The 19,605-nt window shown below is 34.7% G+C and overlaps 2 protein-coding genes across 5 annotated transcripts; both read left to right on the forward strand.

Moving 5' to 3' along the window:
- The first annotated feature begins 532 nt into the window (after positions 1 to 532).
- On the forward strand, positions 533 to 2,770 carry LOC117280947 (uncharacterized). The gene is made up of 4 exons (XM_070187004.1): positions 533 to 1,067; positions 1,268 to 2,008; positions 2,118 to 2,225; positions 2,334 to 2,770. The coding sequence occupies exons 1-4, from the start codon at positions 533 to 535 to the stop codon at positions 2,768 to 2,770; spliced, it is 1,821 nt and encodes a 606-aa protein (XP_070043105.1).
- Positions 2,771 to 11,066: 8,296 nt separating this feature from the next.
- LOC104104047 (probable WRKY transcription factor 57) lies at positions 11,067 to 18,965 on the forward strand. Of its 4 annotated transcripts, none has more exons than XR_004509031.2 (5): positions 11,067 to 11,725; positions 13,399 to 13,542; positions 15,097 to 15,483; positions 17,522 to 17,586; positions 18,653 to 18,965. XR_004509031.2 is itself a non-coding variant. In XM_009612034.4 (4 exons), the coding sequence occupies exons 1-3, from the start codon at positions 11,319 to 11,321 to the stop codon at positions 15,473 to 15,475; spliced, it is 930 nt and encodes a 309-aa protein (XP_009610329.1). In that variant the 5' UTR covers positions 11,067 to 11,318; the 3' UTR covers positions 15,476 to 15,483; positions 18,653 to 18,965. The 4 variants fall into 4 exon arrangements, 2 of the variants coding, with proteins under 2 accessions (XP_009610329.1, XP_018628906.1); XR_688038.4 differs by having other exon boundaries at positions 18,752 to 18,965; XM_009612034.4 differs by lacking the exon at positions 17,522 to 17,586.
- Positions 18,966 to 19,605: the final 640 nt, after the last annotated feature.

Consider the following 19,605-nt stretch of genomic DNA (forward strand, 5'->3'; position numbering starts at 1 on the left):
CTATTTTCGGTCAAGGCTCAACGGCTCTCTTCTCTCCTATAAGAAGTCTGCTAAGATCAAATGGAAGACTTGCACAACTATACACATTGTTTTCTAAGTCTCTCTACTTCTTAGCCAAAACACTGTAATCCTCAGTTTATCAGTGTCTCAAAAGATAGAAAGAATTAGAACACAGAAGAGAATTGTGTCATTATTCAAAATTCATTGTTGCTATACTTCATTGGTGGTGAACGAATCAAAACTATTTGTATTGTAATACTGTCAAGATCTAAAGGGAACTCTTGTGACCCAAGAAAAACTGGATGTAAGTACCACACCGGTACCGAACCAGTATAAAATTATTGTGTGTTATTCTCTCTACATTTACTATTATCTTACATTCTGCTCTTAATCTAGTCAACTAAAATCATCGTTAGTCAACTATTTTTTTAATAGACCATAATTCACCCCTCCCCTCCCCCTCTCTTGTACCTTCAATTGGTATCGGAGCAAGGCTCATAATCTCTGCTTAACAGCTAGTGAGAAAAAGATCATGGGATCTAATACTGTTGTTGGTGCACTATTTCAAGAAAGAACCTCTCAGGTTCGACCTCTTTATTTCAACGGACAACACTTTTCTCATTGGAAAGTGCGTATGGAAACATACACAATATCATATGACATTAAAGTTTGGCGTGTGATCAAAAAGAAAAATCTTCCAATCCCACCAAAGAAGGATGCAAATGGTCAAGTCATCGTATCAACTGATCCTCTTGACTTAGATGACTACACTGATGAACAAGTTGTTGTCATAACTGTAAATGCCCAAGCAAAAAATCTACTGTACAATGCTATCAGTGGAGAAGAGTATGAAAAGATATCAAGTTGTGAAACAGCCAAAAAAATGTGGGACAAACTGGAGGTCACGTACGAAGGAACCAACAAAGTAAAAGAAACAAGGATCAATCTTTTGGTTCGAGACTACGAGCTATTTCAAATGAAGGATGGAGAATCAGTGGAAGAGATGTTCTCCAGGTTCAACAAAATTCTTGGAGATCTGAAGTCCTTTGGAAGACCTATCAAAAGTGGTGAACAAGTTAGAAAAATTCTCAGGAGTTTACTTACCATTTGGCAACCAAAAGTCATCACTTTGGAATGTTAGGATCTTCAAAAAATTTTCTATGATGAACTCAGAGGTGATCTAATTGCTTTTGAGAAAACTCACTTGGATAAACAAATTCAAGAAAAGAAGAAAACTGTTGCCTTTAAGCAACTGTGGCTGAACCAGAAAATGAAGAAGAAGAAGAAGAAGAAGAAGAAGAAGGAGGAGAACAAGATGAAAACATTGCCATGCTATCTCAAGTTATAACAAGCATGATAAAGAAAAACAGAAATAGTAGAAGAGGGAAGCCTAACTTCAGGAAAGGAAGGATAGACAATGAAACTGATAAAAATGATGGAAGGTGCTACGAATGTGAAAAGTTTGGTCATATTCAAGCTGATTGTCCTGAACTAAAGAAGAAACTCAGCAGAAACATGCAAAAGAAGAAATCCTTCGGAGCATGGAGTGATGAAGAAGAGTCTGATCATAAGAAAGTTGCTAATATATGTTTCATGGCTATAAATGAAAATGAAGATTCAGGGGATCTTGGACTAATGGCAGATGGAGATGATGAGGAAGACAACTCAAGAGAACTTGGCTTTATGGCAGATGAAGGAACTAGTGAGGTGCGTCTTCCCACATGCCCTAATTGTTATGAACTTCAAGAATTTGTTGATATTGCTCTTGAAGATATCGAAAAAGTTGTGAATGAACTTAGAAAGATCAAGAGAGAAAAGAAAGACTGGGCCCTGAAATTGGAAGTATGTGAAATTGAGCGTGATATGCTACAGGATGAAGTTAATGAGCTTCAACTTCAATTGAATGGATTTCAAAAATCCACCAGTCACAGCTTAGTCAAATCAAATCAGACTACTCATCACAAACATAAATTTCTTGCCTGTTCCTTTTGTGGTAAAAATGGCCATAGTACTAACCAATGCAGGAACAGAATTAGAGCAGAAAAAAGCTCTGTAAAATCTAATAATCCACCATGTTTTTATTGTGGTAAAAGGGGTCATACCTCTAATCATTGCAGGTTCAAGGATAACAGGAGATGGGTCTGGAGACCTAAATCTTCAAATCAAGCTAACACTCAACATTCTAACCATTCAGGACCCAAGCAGGCTTGGGTACCTAAAAATAAGTAACTTTATTTTGCAGGAACACCGGAAGAAGAATCGAAAAGAAAAATGGTATCTCGACAGTGCGTGTTCCATACATACGACTGGTGATAAATAATTGTTCAAATCAGTCACCAAGCTAGATGGAGGAACAATTACATTTGGAGACAAATCCAAAGGAAATGTAGTTGGTGTTGGAAAAGTTCCTCTAAGCTCAACATGTGATGTAGATGAAGTCTACCTAGTTGATGAACTCGGCTATAATCTTCTCAACATTAGTCAACTATGTGACAATGACTATGAGGTTCGTTTTAAGAAACATGGCTGGTTTATAGAAGATGAATCAGGTAAAATCATTCTTTCTGGCAACAGAGACAGAAATGTCTATACTATCAGCAATTTAGATAATCTTGGAGATCAAATTTGTATTACTTCCATGATTGATGATCCCTGGGTCTGCCATAGAAAACTTGGTCATGCCAGCATGCATACTATTCAAAAGCTTTCTAACACATGGTCTTGTAATCGGTCTTCCAAAACTAATTTTTTCAAAGGATCATATCTGTGATGCATGTCAACTGGGAAAACAAACTCGCTCTACTTTCAAAATTAAAAACATTGTTTCCACCTCCAAACCTCTATAATTATTGCATATGGATTCATTTGGTCCAACTAAAACTACTAGCATAGGTGGTAGGAAATATGCTTTTGTCATTGTAGATAATTTATCTAGATTTACCTGGGTTATGTTTCTAAGTCACAAAGATGATGCTCTAAAATTTTTTGAAGTTTTCTGTAAGAAGGTTCAACAAGAAAAGGGATACTACATATCTACTATCAGGAGTGATCATGGAAGAGAATTTGAAAGCAGAGCTTTTGAAAATTTTTGCAACGATCAAGGAATCTCTCACAACTTCTCTTCACCAAGATCACCGCAGCAAATTAGAGTAGTAGAGCGTAAAAATAAAACTTTACAAGACATGGCAAGAACCATGATTGTGGAAAATTCATTACCTCATCACTTCTGGGTAGAAGTTGTGAGTACAACATGCCACATCATCAACATGTGTCTGATTCGACCAATCCTCAAAAAGACTCCTTATGAACTATGGAATGGTAAGAAATCCAATATCAGCTACTTTCACCATTTTGGATGCAAATGCTTTATCCATAATAATGGAAAGGACAATTTGGGTAAGTTTGATCCTAAGAGTGATGAAGGTATATTTCTTGGATACTCTCCTTTAAGTAGAGCATATAGAGTTTACAATAAAAGAACTTTATGCATTGAACAATCAATTCATGTGGTTTTTGTTGATACTAACCCTCGCCCAAGGAATGAAAAAATTCCTGAAGATGAGGAAATCTCTTTTGTCCCTAAATCTGTTATTGTGGGAAAGGATCATCAAAGTGAGTCAGTTGTTCAACAGACTCAACCAGCTAAAGAGCCCGCAGAAAATCTCGAACTGTCTCCAGCAGATCAGTCGACTAATGTAGAAAGAGAACCTTCCTCAAGCACTCCAAATGAATGAAAAAGTGAACCTGGCTATCTTCACAAATTCATTGTAGGAGATCCATAGGAAGGAATCACTATAAGAAGGTCACAGAAGAACAAATTTCATGTGGCTCTTATTTCTCAACTTGAGCCAAAAAAAAGTGGATTAAGCTCTCAAATATACTCACTGGATAAGTACTATGAAAGAGGAACTAGATCAATTTGAAAGAAATAAAGTATGGGAATTGGTTCCAAGACCTTCAAACTCATCCATCATTGGAACTAAGTGGGAATTCATAAACAAATTGAATGAATCAGGTCAAGTAGTTCGAAATAAAGCAAGATTGGTTGCTCAAGGATACTCCCAGCAAGAAGGAATTGACTATGATGAAACCTTTGCGCCTGTAGCAAGACTCGAATACATATGAATATTACTTGCTTTCGCTGCTCACAAAAGATTCAAGCTATTTAAAATGGATGTTAAAAGTGCGTTCCTAAATGGCCACATCTCTGAAGAAGTATATGTGAAGCAACCACCAGGATTTGCAAGCGTCACCTTTCCTGATCATGTATACAGGCTGACTAAAGCTTTGTATAGTCTCAAACAAGCTCCTCGTGCCTGGTATGAAAGGTTAAGCTCTTTTCTTCTAAATCAAGGGTTCAAAAGAGGTAATATCGATACAACTCTTTTTATTAAGCATTCTAGTTCAGGTAATCTTATTACTCAAATTTATGTTGATGATATTATTTTTGGTAGTCCTAACTCTGTTCTATGTGAAGATTTTTCTCTTTCTATGAAAGGAGAATTCGAAATGAGCATGATGGGAGAACTGACATTCTTTCTCGGACTTCAAATCAAACAGTCTCCTAAAGGAATTTTCATTAGCCAAACCAAGTACACTAAGGAGCTTATCAAAAAGTTTGTCATGGAAAATGCTAAGTCAATCGGCACTCCAATGAGTCCAACAACAATGCTCGATGAAGACAGCAATGGAAAAAAGGTTGATGAAACCATGTATAGAGGAATGATTGGATCCTTATTATATCTCACTGCTAGTCGACCAGATATTATGTTCAGTATGTGCAAGTGTGCAAGATTTCAGTCGGCTCCTAAGAAATCTCATCTTATTGTTGTTAAACGAATTATTAGATATCTAATTGGTACCTCTGAGCTAGGATTATGGAATGATCGTTCTAACAATTTTGCTCTAAGAGGCTTTTCAGATGCAGATTTTGCAGGTGACAAGATTGATAGAAAAAGCACAAGTGGCACATGTCAACTCTTGGGAAATGCATTAGTATCATGGCATAGCAAGAAACAAAATTGTGTTGCCCTATCAACGACTGAAGCAAAATATTTAGCTGTTAGAAGCTGTTGTACACAAGTTCTATGGATTATGCATCAACTTCTCGACTATGATTTATCTCTTATCTCTACTCCTATATTTTATGATAATACCAGTGCTATTTGTTTATCAAAAAATTATGTGCATCATTATAGAGCAAAGCATATAGAAATTAAGCATCATTTTATCCGTGATCATGTCGCTAAAGGTGATATTATTTTAGAATTTATTAGTATTGATTCTCAACTTGTTGATATTTTTACAAAACCACTTTTGGAAGAAAGATTTTATTTTCTTCGAAAAAAGACTGGCATTGTGCCAAATTTGTAAAATAAATCTTTTACCGTGTTCTAAAATATTTTATTTTCTTAATTATGTGTGGTTTAATTAATTTTCTTGTAAGTGTAATAATTGCTTCTTCTTCAGTACCGCCGATCAGTCTCTTCAGAAGCATCACTTTCTTCTGAACCCGCCTTTTCCTTTAACCAAAGCGACCCTTCGTTCCTCCCAAAAAGTACCGATAAAAACCCTACCTTCCTTGTTACTCTCTCCATTCTCATCAAATCAAACACTCTCACCATGGCCAAAAGAAACTCCTCTTATTCCACTACAACCAAACGCAACCGAAGATTTCTAAAACCCCTCAACCATGAAGAGCATGTAGACTTGGAGTCATCCATTGACTCAGATTTCCTAAAAACAGACAATGAGAGTAGTGATTCTTCTGAAAATCCTCCCATTAGCCAGAAAAAAGCAGGCAAAAGACATATTGAGCAAACCCTCAAAAAGGCTGCATGCAAAAAAGGAAAAGTGGAGAACACGAAATTTGGTCCTGAGGACAAATTAATGTTTTACGACCCTAGTGAAAAAGTAAGGTTTGAGTCCTACAAGTCAAAATCTATGGCTTATGGATGCTCTGTAAGTCTCTCTCTCATGAAAAATCTACACTGTGATGTGACTACTATATTTGATTTTCAGCATCTTTCTTCTCTGTTTGATACCATTGGAAACTCTGTTTATGAGGAACTAGTAGAGATGTTTTATGCAAACCTTTTTGTGAATGACAAAGATGATTTAGAATCTATGGTGTTAGGCACTAGAATTGTTTTGGATTCTTATCAATTTGAAAAGATTTTCTCTGCTAAGTTTAGTGGGTTTGATGTGTTTGTGCAAAATTTGTAGCCAAAAGATTTTGAAGTCTCCTTTGAAGAAGCAAAAATCTTTTTGTCTGATAATCCTCCTGATATTGATCCCAAGAACCTTAAGTTTGAACATCGTGTCTTGGCCCACATGATTGCTACTACTCTTCTCCCCAAAACTGGGTTCCTTAGCTCTTTGTCCACTAGAGATGTTTTTGTACTTTATTGTCTTGTTAATAATAAAAGACTAGATTGGTTTGTGTGGATTCACCAATACATGCTTGAAAGTATCAGGGACATATCTTCGTCTGCTGCCTGTTTACCATATGGTCTTCTTATCTTACATATTCTCGAAGTCATGAAGTTAGATTTGGCACCCTTTACACCCAAGCACATTACCAGCACTTATGATAAGACAACTTTTTTAATGATGGGGTACACCTTGGGTGATGATGGATGGGTTAAGCATGCAAAAGTTGAAAGCATTCCAGTGCCAGTTGAAGTTCAAACTGAACAACCAGCATCTCAGTCGACTGCCTCTCAAAATCTTTAGGAAATTCAGCATTATCTAGATAGGGTGAAATTGCTACTGGTTGAGATGAAGGAATAGGTAGACAAAATCAGGGAAGTTACTAAGGAGACAGGTACAGATGTGGCTAAGCTCAGAATAGATATAGGAGCCACACGGAGGCAAGTAACCGGGTCATTCAATTCCATGAGTGAAAAGATGGATAAGCTTGTCAAAGATGTTAAAAACTCCTATGACTCCTTCTGCACCAAAGTGATAAACACTCTCAAGTACTTCCTAGGAAGAAGTTAATGTGATTATGTGTGACGGCGTTACAAACAATATTTTTTTATGCTCTTGCTTGCTTGGTGGTGGTTTTAAACAAACTTTCTGTTGCTTGGGTATGTACAACTTATGCCTCTGCTGAAGGCACTACTTTTGTTTCACTACCTCACTAGTTATTATGTATATTACAAAGTTTCAATGATGACAATATTCACTTACCTTAGTTTACAGGAATCGAAATCATCAAAAGGAAAGAATACAAATGAGAAGTTATCCAAAGATGTGATTGCTGAATTAATGGATAAGAAGAAAGAATCAGATTTTAGCACATCTATTCGGCCTCAATCAAAGGAAATCAGATTACAAATCAAGGAGTTATTGCCAGCAAATATTCAGTATGCTTAATTAAGCTCAATCGTAGGCTTGAATGTCACCTCAATGTAAGCCTGTGACAAGAAAAGTCACGATCGAATCTGGTCCCTCCCAAGAGCAGGATTCGAAGAGGCACCCCTTGGGTCAAATCCCTTTGAAGATCTCGTACCTCTATTTTCGGTCAAGGCTCAACGGCTCTCTTCTCTCCTATAAGAAGTCTGCTAAGATCAAATGGAAGACTTGCGCAACTATACACATTGTTTTCTAAGTCTCTCTACTTCTTAGCCAAAATACTATAATCCCTAGTTTATTAGTGTCTCAAAAGATAGAAAGAATTAGAACACAGAAGAGAATTGTGTCATTATTCAAAATTTATTGTTGCTATACTTCGTTGGTGGTGAACGAATCAAAATCATTTGTATTGTAATACTTTCAAGATCTAAAGGGAACCCTTGTGGCCCAAGGAAAATTGGATATAAGTACCACACCGGTACCGAACCAGTATAAAATCGTTGTGTGTTATTCTCTCTACATTTGCTGTTATCTTACATTATGCTCTTAATCTAGTCAACTAAAATCATCGTTAGTTGACTATTTTTTAATAGACCACAACTTACCCCCCCCCCCCCCCTACCTTCACATTATGGATGAGAGACCTACCCTGAACAAAGGTATTATGACTCTCATTAACAATCAGCGACATTACCGTTTTTAACATAGCACAAATCACTTTGTATATACACTTATACAGCATATTGCAACATGATATAGGTCTGAGCTCGCTGGCATTCAGTTGTACTGCTATCTTTGGGATCAAAGTAATCATTATAGAGTTTAGTTACTGCAGAAGTTTTTCATTAGCAAAGAATTCTAAAACAGCTTCTGAGATATCCTTTCCTACAATGTTTCATGTCTTCTTATAAAAACCACGTCCATACCTATCAGGCCCTGGGCTTTTATTTGCATCAATACTGAGCATGGAATTCTTTACTTCCTTTGCAGTATATAGATTCATTAATTGTAATTGATATCCTATAGTTAGTACATATTCATTCTTGAGGATACTGTTGAAGGCTTTAGTTCTATTATTCTCCTTCCTTCCTAAACCAGTACATTATCAATGCCATCTTGGTTTGTCTGCATGTTGCCCTGATTATCCTTCAATTGAATGATATCTTGTTGTAATTGTTTGTATTTGATCATTAAGAAAAAGCATTTGGTACATTCATTCCCAGTTTGATCTACGCGGCCTTACCCTTTTGTTGCAAAAATACTTCTACTAGGTAAGATGTCCTCCTAAATTTTAAGTATTGATTCCTTTCTTCATGTTGTAGGGTTGTATCACCAGGTCTTGTGTGTAGGGCATGTTGCAGTCGAATTAAAGCATCTCACTCTTCTACTTCAGATAGAATATTTCTAAAATATTATCCATTGAGTGCTCTTAAACTCCTTTTTAAACTTTTCAGCTTCTTTATAACTCTCCACATACTACATTCATTTAGTTGTTGCTCCCAGATTTCCTGTACTTTATCCAAAAACAACGGGTGGCTTGTCCATACATTACAAAATTTGAATGGTCTTTTGTCTCTTATAGAAATGCTCATAAGGCTTAGTTTCATATGACAATGATCACTAATCCCTTATGGTAGGAAGTTTGCAATGAAAGCAGGCATCTTACTTAACCATTCATTATTGATAAAGACCCAATTACTTTTTAAAAAGACCCTACTATCCTTCTGTTTATCATTCCAAGTATAACGATTGCCCTTATGAGGTAATTCCAGCAGGTTGCAAGTGTCCACACATGAGTGAAAGTCAACCTTTCTCAGCCATACTCACTTTGTTACCCCCAATTATATCCACCAAGTTCAGCACAAAGTTGAATATCCTATGAGCACCCATGGTAGATTATTACCCTCATTCACTGCCTTCAAATAACTCCAAAAGCTTCTCATTTCTTCTCTTGTGTTGAATCCATACACTAAAGTTAGTAAACAAGTCATTTATAGTGATATAGCTTCCACTTTATAAGTTATTACCTGAGTAGTCCCACTCAGTGGTGTGACTGTATAGTAGTCAGGCCTCCAAATCACCCATACTTTACCATTTGGATGGTGGTCCAAGTTTGTCACATACCCCCGCTCTTCAAACATTGTATTTGCCATATTCCATATCTTATTAGCCTTAATTTTTGTTTCCAAGAACCTCATAAGTCCTGTATTTTCACTACCACATAGGAGTTTGACCTCCCTTTATTTGTTAGAGGCATCTAGGCCCCTAACGTTCCAACACAAAATATTATCCATGCTTAGGGGACTGCGGAGCAGTACCTCCCCCATTCCTAGGTGGACTCCTAGGTATCCGAGCTTCTGATTCTACCCTGGTCAATACTTGAAAGGTATTTTTTATTTCACCCCCTTGTTTCTGCACTCTATTACTCTTAGTTGTATTCAAAGATGTGATCTATCTAGCAGTCGCCCTTTCACTTGGTTGTTGTTTCTCCTTTCCTCTAGTTTTGTCTGTATTTACATCTACTATACTGCTTTGTGTCTTTCCCCTTTCCCCCCATTTGTGTGCTCCCCTATGTTAATGTGGCTCTAGATGGTGATGTTGGATCTTTTGGTTGCCCGTTACTTGTTTATGTTATATTCCCCTCCTTTTCTTTTTCCCCATTTATTTTAGGTGGAGATCCATTTTTCTTCCTACATTGTGCCTCTGAGTGTCCATACGTATGCACATAGTACACCTTAAATTTTTCAAAAGTATTTTTTTGACAAAAGAAAGTACTTTTTGGCCAAAAAAAAACTTAGTCAAACAGGCTCTAAGTGTATTTCTTTCAAAAATACTTTTCAAAAAAGTATTTTTAATAAAAACTAATTTTTTCTGCTTATAAAAAAAGTGCTTCTATTTCTATTTAAAAGTACTTTTTTCCTTCTAAAAATTTAGCCAAACACTTAATTTTGAAGGAAAAAAATACTTTAGCCAAACAACACTTTAAGCTAAAAATAACAACAACAAAAAAAAAGGAGCACGACTTATTTACCAAAGATGTAGCTAGCGTTTGGCCATAGATTCCCAAATTTGTTTTGAAAAATCTGATTTTGGTGAAGTTTGGTTTGAAGATGAAGATGTGTTTGGACATCAGTTTTCAAAACATATATATATATATATATATATATATATATATATATATATATATATATATTAAAAAAATAAAACATGACTTATACCCACAAGTTCTAAAAACTATCATAAATACCCAACAATACCTTCATCAATAATATTCATTATCATTATCACAAACCATAATCCTAAATATAAATAAATTTGGTACAAAATTATTATTTTTATAATGAACTACATAATATACTATCAGATGACCGAGAAAACGAAGTAGCATGTTACAAAATAATAAATGGTAGCTCTTTTATAAAATACAAAAGTTTGGGACAATTTTTAAAAAATATAATAGTAATATTTTGGGTCAAAGCTGATTTTGGTATTTGAATTTTGGGAATTTGCCAAAATATGGATAAAATTTATGAACAAATATGTATTTTGCCAAAAAGAAATTGGAAAAATTTTGGCAAAAGTTTTTCCTTAAGAAATAAGTTTCAAACAGAGATGAAGCGCGTGGAAAGATATGAATTTCTGATTACTTAAATATCAGCCTCTCCCAAGTAAGTTAAATACTCACTATTTAGAGGTTGACGGCGATTTTTCTAACTTATTTTTTTTTAACTCTATATTTTCTCTCAGTGTCTTCTCACCAATTGCCATTGACGCGACAAAGCTTTCAAATCCAACCGTCCCAAAAAGTTAACAAAAATTAAAATATTCCATCCAAACACTCCCTTAAAATACAGTCTCTTTACGCGTTATCTTTTCTCCTTCTTCTCCTTCTTCTCCTTCTCCTTCTCCTTAAACCCTAGCTTTCTCTCTCCGCGTAGTTGACTCTCTCTGTAACATCTATGGATGATAAGGATAAAGTTGACGATCCATTAAAAAGTGCAGCTGAGTTCGCCGCTACTGAGTCAAGCTGGTCACTCGGTGCAGAATCGGACAATGTTTACAGCTTCTTCGGCAATACTGATAGAGATAGCAGTATATTAAACGAATTCGGTTGGAATTTTCCACCGTCGGAGGCGGCCGGAGATAAGGATGTTGTCGGTGGTAGTGGCGGTGCCGGTGGATTTGATCGAATCGACGATGACTTGGCGGGAAATAGTAGTACTACACCATCTGCTTCTGCTACTGAAGTACCGGCGACGGGGAAAATCACCGATGAACCTTTATCTTCCAGCTGTTCGGATGATCCTCCGGAGAAATCCACCGCATCCGGTGGCTCTTCCGCCTCCCGACCGCCGTCCGATACAGCGTGAGTCATGTGTTATCGACCTTCTCTCGCTTCACGTAGCACAGCTTTATATAACTTCTCTCTCTCACTTTCACTCTATGTGTGTGTTAAATTCGTAATTAGCTGCAGTTTCACTGGTAAATAATGGACTTTAAATTAAAGTATATAGAATTTAGGGGCATTGCAGTAGAAGCATAAAAGGAAAAGCCATTAACGCGTCCGTACAGGTTCTAGAAATGTCAAGTTGTTTACGCAAGTTGGAGTATGGGGAAGGGAATGAGAGAGGTATTATCGTAATTTTAATTATCAAAGTTGGGCTTTTCGGTATTGCGCACTTTGTGTGGCTTCAAAACAGCCGTTATTGCGGCGGGAATGGCGTGGACAAATTTTTCCCTAAAAATATTGTTAATTAAAATAATACTCCTACTATTGTTTAAGGAAAATGTTTATTTCTCCTTTTCTCTTTTTGGATTTTTTTGTGCTGATTTTCACGAGTTATTAGATTTAGAAAACGCAATCAAAAGCTCGCATGGTTAATGAAAAGTGTATAGTAAAGTATCTTTGCCATAACACTTTTCTGAAAATAGTTGGTGTAATCTCTCATTAATTAGTTACTTCTGCTTCATTATTTGTGGTCCATTGCTTTGTGCGTACATAGTATATTTAAGAAATGGTGGAAGTTGGAAAATTTTACTACCAGTTATGCGGAAAATGAGTTACTCCCTCTGTTATATTTTATGTGGTTGGCAATTTTCATATTTAAAAATAATTCAATTTTAAATTTATCATTTATTCTTAATAAAACCTTCATTTATAGCTGTAGAAAAGTTTTGAAAGTTTTTTGTTAAATATTTGTGTTGAGTGAGACTTCGCCACATAAATTAGAACAGTCTCCTACGTGATATTTCTAGTGCAACCTAGTTATGATATGCGTGAACTTTTGTTTTATGTGATCTCTCATGGCCCATTGCATGCATTTCTGTACGCTATGGCTATGGTCTACGTGATACGTCCAGAGCAACTTTGTTCTATAAAATATCCCTCTTTTTCAATAATAACTATTCTCAGTCATACAAACGATATTGTTATAGAAAAGATTGATTGTATAATGATAATAGTGAGGGTTTTCTTTGAAACGGTGCGCTTCCTGTTATCCTATGGTTTAGGCTGAGAGAGGAATGAATTTGTGCTTTAATATTACTATTTTCGATTTCTAATTACGTTGCCCACTAGTTTTACAAGGGTCTCTGGTTTTAAGTTCCATTCATTGCATCTATTGACATCAGTGGAAATCTTTCATTCTTTTAGCTACTTTCTGTTCATTCTCATTCTGCTTCTTAGTATTAATGCTAGGTGTTATATAGTATAGATTAATTTCTGGACCAAAATCTTGAATTTCTTTCACTTCTCGGCATATAAGATAAAATAAGACGCAAAAACATGTAAAACCAATTTAAGTAATATTAAATGTTTGTCGTCTACAACTTCATTAAAAGAATAAAGATCGACCCCTTCTTTTTCAATTGAAAGATGTATCTTGTTTACAATAACTTATCTGATAACTAGGTCGGTTGAAAAGCAATTTGATTGCTATTTTCAGCAGGTGTACTTGGAAATGCTTCTTTTTCTATTTTCTAGCGTGAAAAAGGAATCACATTCCTAATGTTACTTTAGGTTGAATATTAATTCCACAGAAGCAAGGTTAAAAAGAAGGGTCAGAAACGAATCAGGCAGCCCCGCTTTGCATTTATGACGAAAAGCGAAGTTGATCATCTTGAAGATGGCTACAGATGGAGGAAGTATGGTCAAAAAGCTGTTAAAAATAGTCCATTTCCAAGGTAATTTGTTCTTAAATAATGCTTAAGTTGAACATTTTTTTCCTTTAAATTCCCTTTCTTTGCTAAATTTTAGCATGTCTTTAATTGTTGAAGATATGACTAAATAAATAAAAGTGCACCATCTCTAAAAAAAACTTAAGTTTTTAGATGAAATTATCACACGTTAAAAACAAATAGGGATCTCGGATACTATTCACCTTCATACATTACAGAGAATAATTTTTACGTGCTTAGCCCAAGAAAAAAAGTAATAGAATGTGGCACGTGAAGGGCTGATTGAATGTAGCTATTAAATAAGTAGAATTTAATTATATCTAATAACTTAAGTTTTTAAATGATAAGATGGTTTCATTATTAGCAAATAATTACCCAAGAAAAAGAAATAGGGTCTCATGTTACAGGGTGGGTTAAAGATATAAGTAAAAGAATACATTAAAGTATATACCAGTATGGCTGGATACTTGTTCATGCTTGGTGCAGAAACTCGGTGAACAACTAAATTTGTTGCAAGATTTTGTTTCCCAGTTTTACATGCAGAACTATATTTATGTCCAAGCATGATACCTCTTTTTGTTATATATCTTACCCACGAATGTTGTTGATGATTGAATTGGCTTCCAACTGATGTACAATAATAGGCTAAATTCGACAAATACTAGTAAATGCTACTTGAAATATAATTGTCATTCTTTTAGTTTGTAAATTATAAGTCCAATTGATTACAAAACTGTACGGCGAACATGCTAATATAACAAAATATTGCCAAGACAGACTATTGTTAAAGTTTAAATTGCTTGAGTGTAGTGTCTAAGGATGTGGTATAGTAATCAACCCCATCAAAGTTTAAATCTCAATAGAAACAAAAATTGCTAAGTGATTTTTTCTAATTTGCCCGAGCCTTAGTATGTAGGATTTATAATTTTATTGGTGGTAGAAGTAGCAAATAGCTAGTAAAATAGTCGAGGGTGCACAACTGACTCGGATACCATTATTATCCTGGAAAAAAAAATTACTTGACTATAGTAGCAGTTGAAAGTCCAACCGGCAATAATGTGATGATTCTTTGATGGAATTCCATCATTGTCTAGTGAGTAAAAGAAGGTTGGACATAATATCATACAAAACATTTCATTTTGCTAGCCTGATTATTGAACTTTCTTGTTTTTTTGTATTACTGTGGAAGTGAAGTAAATAAAGTAAACTTCAACCGAAAACTACTTCAGAAGCACCAAAATTTAAGGCGCATATTCTAGAATCATTGATTTTAGTACTAGTTTATCTCTTAGCAGATACTAGAAGAAACCTTTGTTTTAGTGTTTCACAACAAAGTTTTCAAAAGTCATTTTACCGAATAAACATGGTATCTGAACAGTATGATGTTTTATATATCAACATATTGCACAGCACTGATAATTTCTATCAAGATAGAAATAATATATTTAAATCCTCCAACAACAACAATCTCAGTATAATCTTACAAGTGAGATCGGGGAGGGAAGTGTGTACACAGACTTTACTTATTGCAAAATAATTAGGATGTCTATGCCTTCTCAGGAGCTATTATCGTTGTACAAATACCAAGTGCACAGTGAAGAAAAGAGTCGAGCGATCTTCTGAAGATCCGTCAATTGTAATTACCACATATGAAGGACAACATTGTCACCATACAGTTGGATTTCCTAGAGGTGGACTTATTAGTCATGAAGCTGCATTTACAACTCATCAATTAACACCCTTAGCCTCACAATTCTACCTTCCCGCGGGTGTTCAATACCCTCAAGAAGTACCTATGAGCGCCCCAGAATCGCGTCAAATTCCAGGTGAATCTGCAGAAGCTCGTCGATTGCCAGAGACAAGTCAACCAGCCAACCAGCTGCCAACTGATGAAGGATTGCTTGGGGATATTGTACCTCCTGGAATGCGAAGCAGATAATATTAAGGGTAATCCCTTTCCTATTTTTTCAGTTTGACACTATCTTGACATGCTGCATTCATTGATCATTGATTTTTTTTTTTTTACAAAATTTCATCAATGATAGATACGTTGTCAATACGCCTGTGTGTGTATGTATGCATGTGTTTTTACCAAGCACGTGGAAATTTTTCTGATAACGGTTTTGCCTAGTGAGTTTTAGTGTTTGGACATAAGAATTGTAAAATTCCAAAGAAATGTGAAATTGTTTTTCAAGTGAAAATGGTATTTGAAAATTAGAGTTGTGTTTGGACATATATAAAATTTTGGGTTGTTTTTGAATTTTTGTGAGTGATCTGAGTGAAAATTTTAAAAAATAGCTTTTTGGAGTTTTTCAAATTTTAGAAAAATTTCAAAATTCATTTTCAAGTGAAAATTAGAAATTTTATGGCCAAACACTGATTTCGAAAAAAGTAAAAAAATTCTTATGTCCAAACGAGCTCTTAAAGTGTGTGATTATCTCATTTAAAAGTTTAGGTTGCAATAGTTAATTAATTACATGTTTTTAATTAGTACGTCCTCTCATGTGTTGGTTGTGTTGGTTTGATTCTTCTTTTTTAATCATGCTCGTGAAAATTTATTTTGATTATAGATGGTGGTAAGACTTAAACTTAGAACTAATTATGTAGGTTTGATATTATGTTAAATTGTGTGATTATCTTATTTAAAAGTTTAAATTGTACACATATTTATTTACTTAACAAGTTGTAGGTGTCCTATTGACCAGGTTGACTAAAATTTTCCTCCATTTTATGAACATGCTGCACGCTTTGACTGCGCTTCTTAAATAAGTTTGTATTAATAGGCCAGGCCACTATCATAGACTAAATCATAACAATATAGACACTTGGACATAGACTCTATCCTACCAATGATGGCCGCATCTACAATAGTAGCAAATAGGTATGGTCCAATACTGCTTTCGGTTCACATATGATGGTTGTATGAACGTGTGAAACTTAAAAATAAATGAACATAAGTAATAACACCAACGTACGTAACTGTTGCAAATTCGTCTCTGCTTGTGAAGCTTTTGCCACTCAACATATCTGCTTTTATTGATTACTACTTGCTAGTGCCTTTGAACTCCTTCGTGGGTATTGATCACCTGATAGTGGATATTGATCAGGTAAAAGTAAAATCAAATAATAATTTCTCCTTCTCAAAGACATGATTGTAAAATCAGATCAACATAAGTTAGTTCTATTTAAAATCTTTCATAAAATGTAGTAAATGGAAAAAGAAATGATGAGAGTTGTCAATTTTCTTATGTCCGGTCAAATCGAACAAGATCCCGATTGATGGAAATCTAAAGTTGATAAAGTTAAAACATAAGTCCCTTTCCTGTAGATTGCTTTCCCACCGCAACCTTTTCCTATGGGCGTTGCTTTGTCTGGATAAAGTTTTATCTTTCTTTCATTGCATTTAGTTGTACAATATATGAATTGTTTGGTCCCCACTGGTTTAAACAACAGTCTAGTCGTGATGCATGAACTTGATTGATGCTTTTACTCTGGGCAACATTGTTCTTGTACTATTTGCAAATGCTTTTTTTAATTGAATTACTTGATTACCACGACTGAAGCTTACCTTGTGATAAATTGAATTACCTAGCTAGCAAGTAGGGATTGTCTAAAGTATAGATATGACCCAAAATTCAAGAAGGAAACTACTCTTTCTGTGATGTTTTACACGACACTCCTTTTTTCTTAGACTGTTAAAAAACAAACACACTTTTATATTTGGAAGTTCTTTAACTTTAGACCAGCTTCCCCTTTTAGGCTTTTACCCTTAATAACATATTTTTATAATGATAAAAATGTCATTCTATGTCTATGATTACAAATTTGATACTTTTGAGATGTGTCAAAAGTAAGTCTTTTTTCTTTAATTAACTGCTTAGTCAAATATAAAAATATAAAATGAAATGAAGTAATTTTCTCTACTGGGTTTTGACAAGAACCAAATTTGTGATTGTTGTTGGTACGTTAATTTGGCCATATATAGGCTTTAAGAATCAGCCCAGTGGAGGTGGCAATGCGCTCCTCAGCATGCCAAAGGCAAATCTTGCGGTATGATATTTTCCTTGCTTTTTGTGATGCATAAACATCTCATGCAGAACATGCATAAGTAATAGAATAAGTCACGCCTGTCGGCGTAAACTGAAGCATATTTTTGGGATGAGTGGTCCTCAACATGATCATATGCTTCGAATCTTTTGAGATATTATGCATTATTCTTTGAGATTGCAACGTGATCATACGGTTAATATCCATATGCTTGAAATATTCTTATTATACAAAACTTATGTTGCTCGAACTCTTCAAAAATATCAGCAGCTAAATTCTCCAAAAAATATAGTGCATTGTTGAAGGATCCAATGAGTGCGGCAATATTTTTTGGAGAGTCAACATATATACACAGAAAAGAAAAAGAATTGTCATAAGATTGCCTACTTAATCCGGTACTTTCTTCTTCCCTAAAAACAGGAAGGGTATTATAGTAGCACTAAGTTAAATACTATATGAGATTTAGGATGGGAAAAAAAGCATCTTCCATGATTAATCTATGAATGTGGAATAATCCTAGACAATTATATGCTCTTTCATTTAGACGCAGGTTCAAAATTTATAACGTGTGAGTTAACTTTAATCATTTTAATATTGAACACGTTGTATTTTTGTAAATTATGAGGTTAGAATTTAATTTTTTGTATATATTTTGGTTATTTTTCACATATATATCTAAAATTTGCGAAAAAATGATGGATTCGGTTGAAACCTTTAATTTCGCATTGCATCTGCCCCTGCTTTAATCCTAACATTATACCCTGTGATGGATTTTTCGTTTATCTTATGTATTGTGTTGAATTAATTTAATGCAAAATTAAGTTGCATTATGCGATTTTCTTTATCAAGATATACATAAGAATGTCAGTACACGAAATTAATTGTACGTGCTTGTACCAAATATTTGCACACGCCTATATTGGGTAACGAATATTTACACACAATTAGCTAATATACATAGATGCTATATTTAACATGTTTGCATTTAACATAAACCCTTTGCATTAAGACGTGTACCTTCATAATATGGAAATGGCTAACAAATTTCTTTTACAAAAAATCTTTCTAGGTATATATAGCATGAATGCCACTCTTGAATTTATAGCTGGAATCTGCCATCTATTGTGAAGTTCACTAGCTGTTGTATTTTTTTTGCTGATCATGATAGGAGTATATCATGACTTAATGGAGAACCCTTGGATAGCAGATCCAGATATTCAAGACTAGCTATAATGGTAGATTTTCCCCTTTACTTCTTTCTCTTTTTTCTACTTTCTGGTGCTGGGGATTGGGGTACATAGAGGGAGCTAAGGGGGAGGTATTACATTTGACCTGATTTGTGTTGTAAGTTGCAATTCTGGTAGTAATAGTTCTTTTGCCTATTGTTGTGGGATCTTTTTCTTAGAGTAGTTTCTACTTTCTAGTTAGTAATTCCTCGTCCCAATCTATGTGGTATACTATTTGATTGTATACTAAGTTTTAAAAAGATTTTTAAAATTTGTGGCCTGAAACAAGTCATAAACTGAGGTGGACTTATGTATAGAGAAGAGGGGTTGCCGGATCCCATTAACCTCATCAAAAATTCTGGATATATATATATATATATATATATATATATATATATATATATATATATATATACACACACACACATGTTAAAATGGTCATATATTTGCCTAAAACCCTTAAGATAAAAAGTCCGACGGGGTACTGGTTGAACAGCCTGCTCATGTGCCTATGTCATCTTCAAATCCTCAATTCTGTCTCTGGTTATAAATATATATGTGACTATAAATTATCTCATTTGGAATAAAATAAATATTTTAAAGTTAAATTAACTATAAAAATATATTATTTTTTAAAATTAAAAAAATAATGTCACATAAATTTAGTAGACGAAGTATTTTATTTTTAGTTTTGGTACTCTACTTTTTGCACGAGTGTAAAAGACATCGCTACGTTAGGGTAAATCTTGGGCGGCAAGTAGTGTCAACTGCGTGGATTTCTAAGTTGCTCCATTGT

Source organism: Nicotiana tomentosiformis, chromosome 10 (genome assembly GCF_000390325.3).
Source record: "Nicotiana tomentosiformis chromosome 10, ASM39032v3, whole genome shotgun sequence".
NCBI lineage: Eukaryota > Viridiplantae > Streptophyta > Magnoliopsida > Solanales > Solanaceae > Nicotiana > Nicotiana tomentosiformis.

What these genes read in the sequence shown, in the direction of transcription:
- LOC117280947 (XM_070187004.1), top strand. Translation starts at nt 533, where the DNA reads ATGGGATCTAATACTGTTGTTGGTGCACTATTTCAAGAAAGAACCTCT. An exon ending in TGGAAGACCTATCAAAAGTG is followed by an intron (nt 1,068 to 1,267) that starts GTGAACAAGTTA and finishes TGGCTGAACCAG; the next exon opens with AAAATGAAGAAGAAGAAGAA. An exon ending in GCTTGGGTACCTAAAAATAA is followed by an intron (nt 2,226 to 2,333) that starts GTAACTTTATTT and finishes TGTTCAAATCAG; the next exon opens with TCACCAAGCTAGATGGAGGA.
- LOC104104047 (XM_009612034.4), top strand. Translation starts at nt 11,319, where the DNA reads ATGGATGATAAGGATAAAGTTGACGATCCATTAAAAAGTGCAGCTGAG. An exon ending in CGACCGCCGTCCGATACAGC is followed by an intron (nt 11,726 to 13,398) that starts GTGAGTCATGTG and finishes TTAATTCCACAG; the next exon opens with AAGCAAGGTTAAAAAGAAGG. An exon ending in AAAAATAGTCCATTTCCAAG is followed by an intron (nt 13,543 to 15,096) that starts GTAATTTGTTCT and finishes ATGCCTTCTCAG; the next exon opens with GAGCTATTATCGTTGTACAA.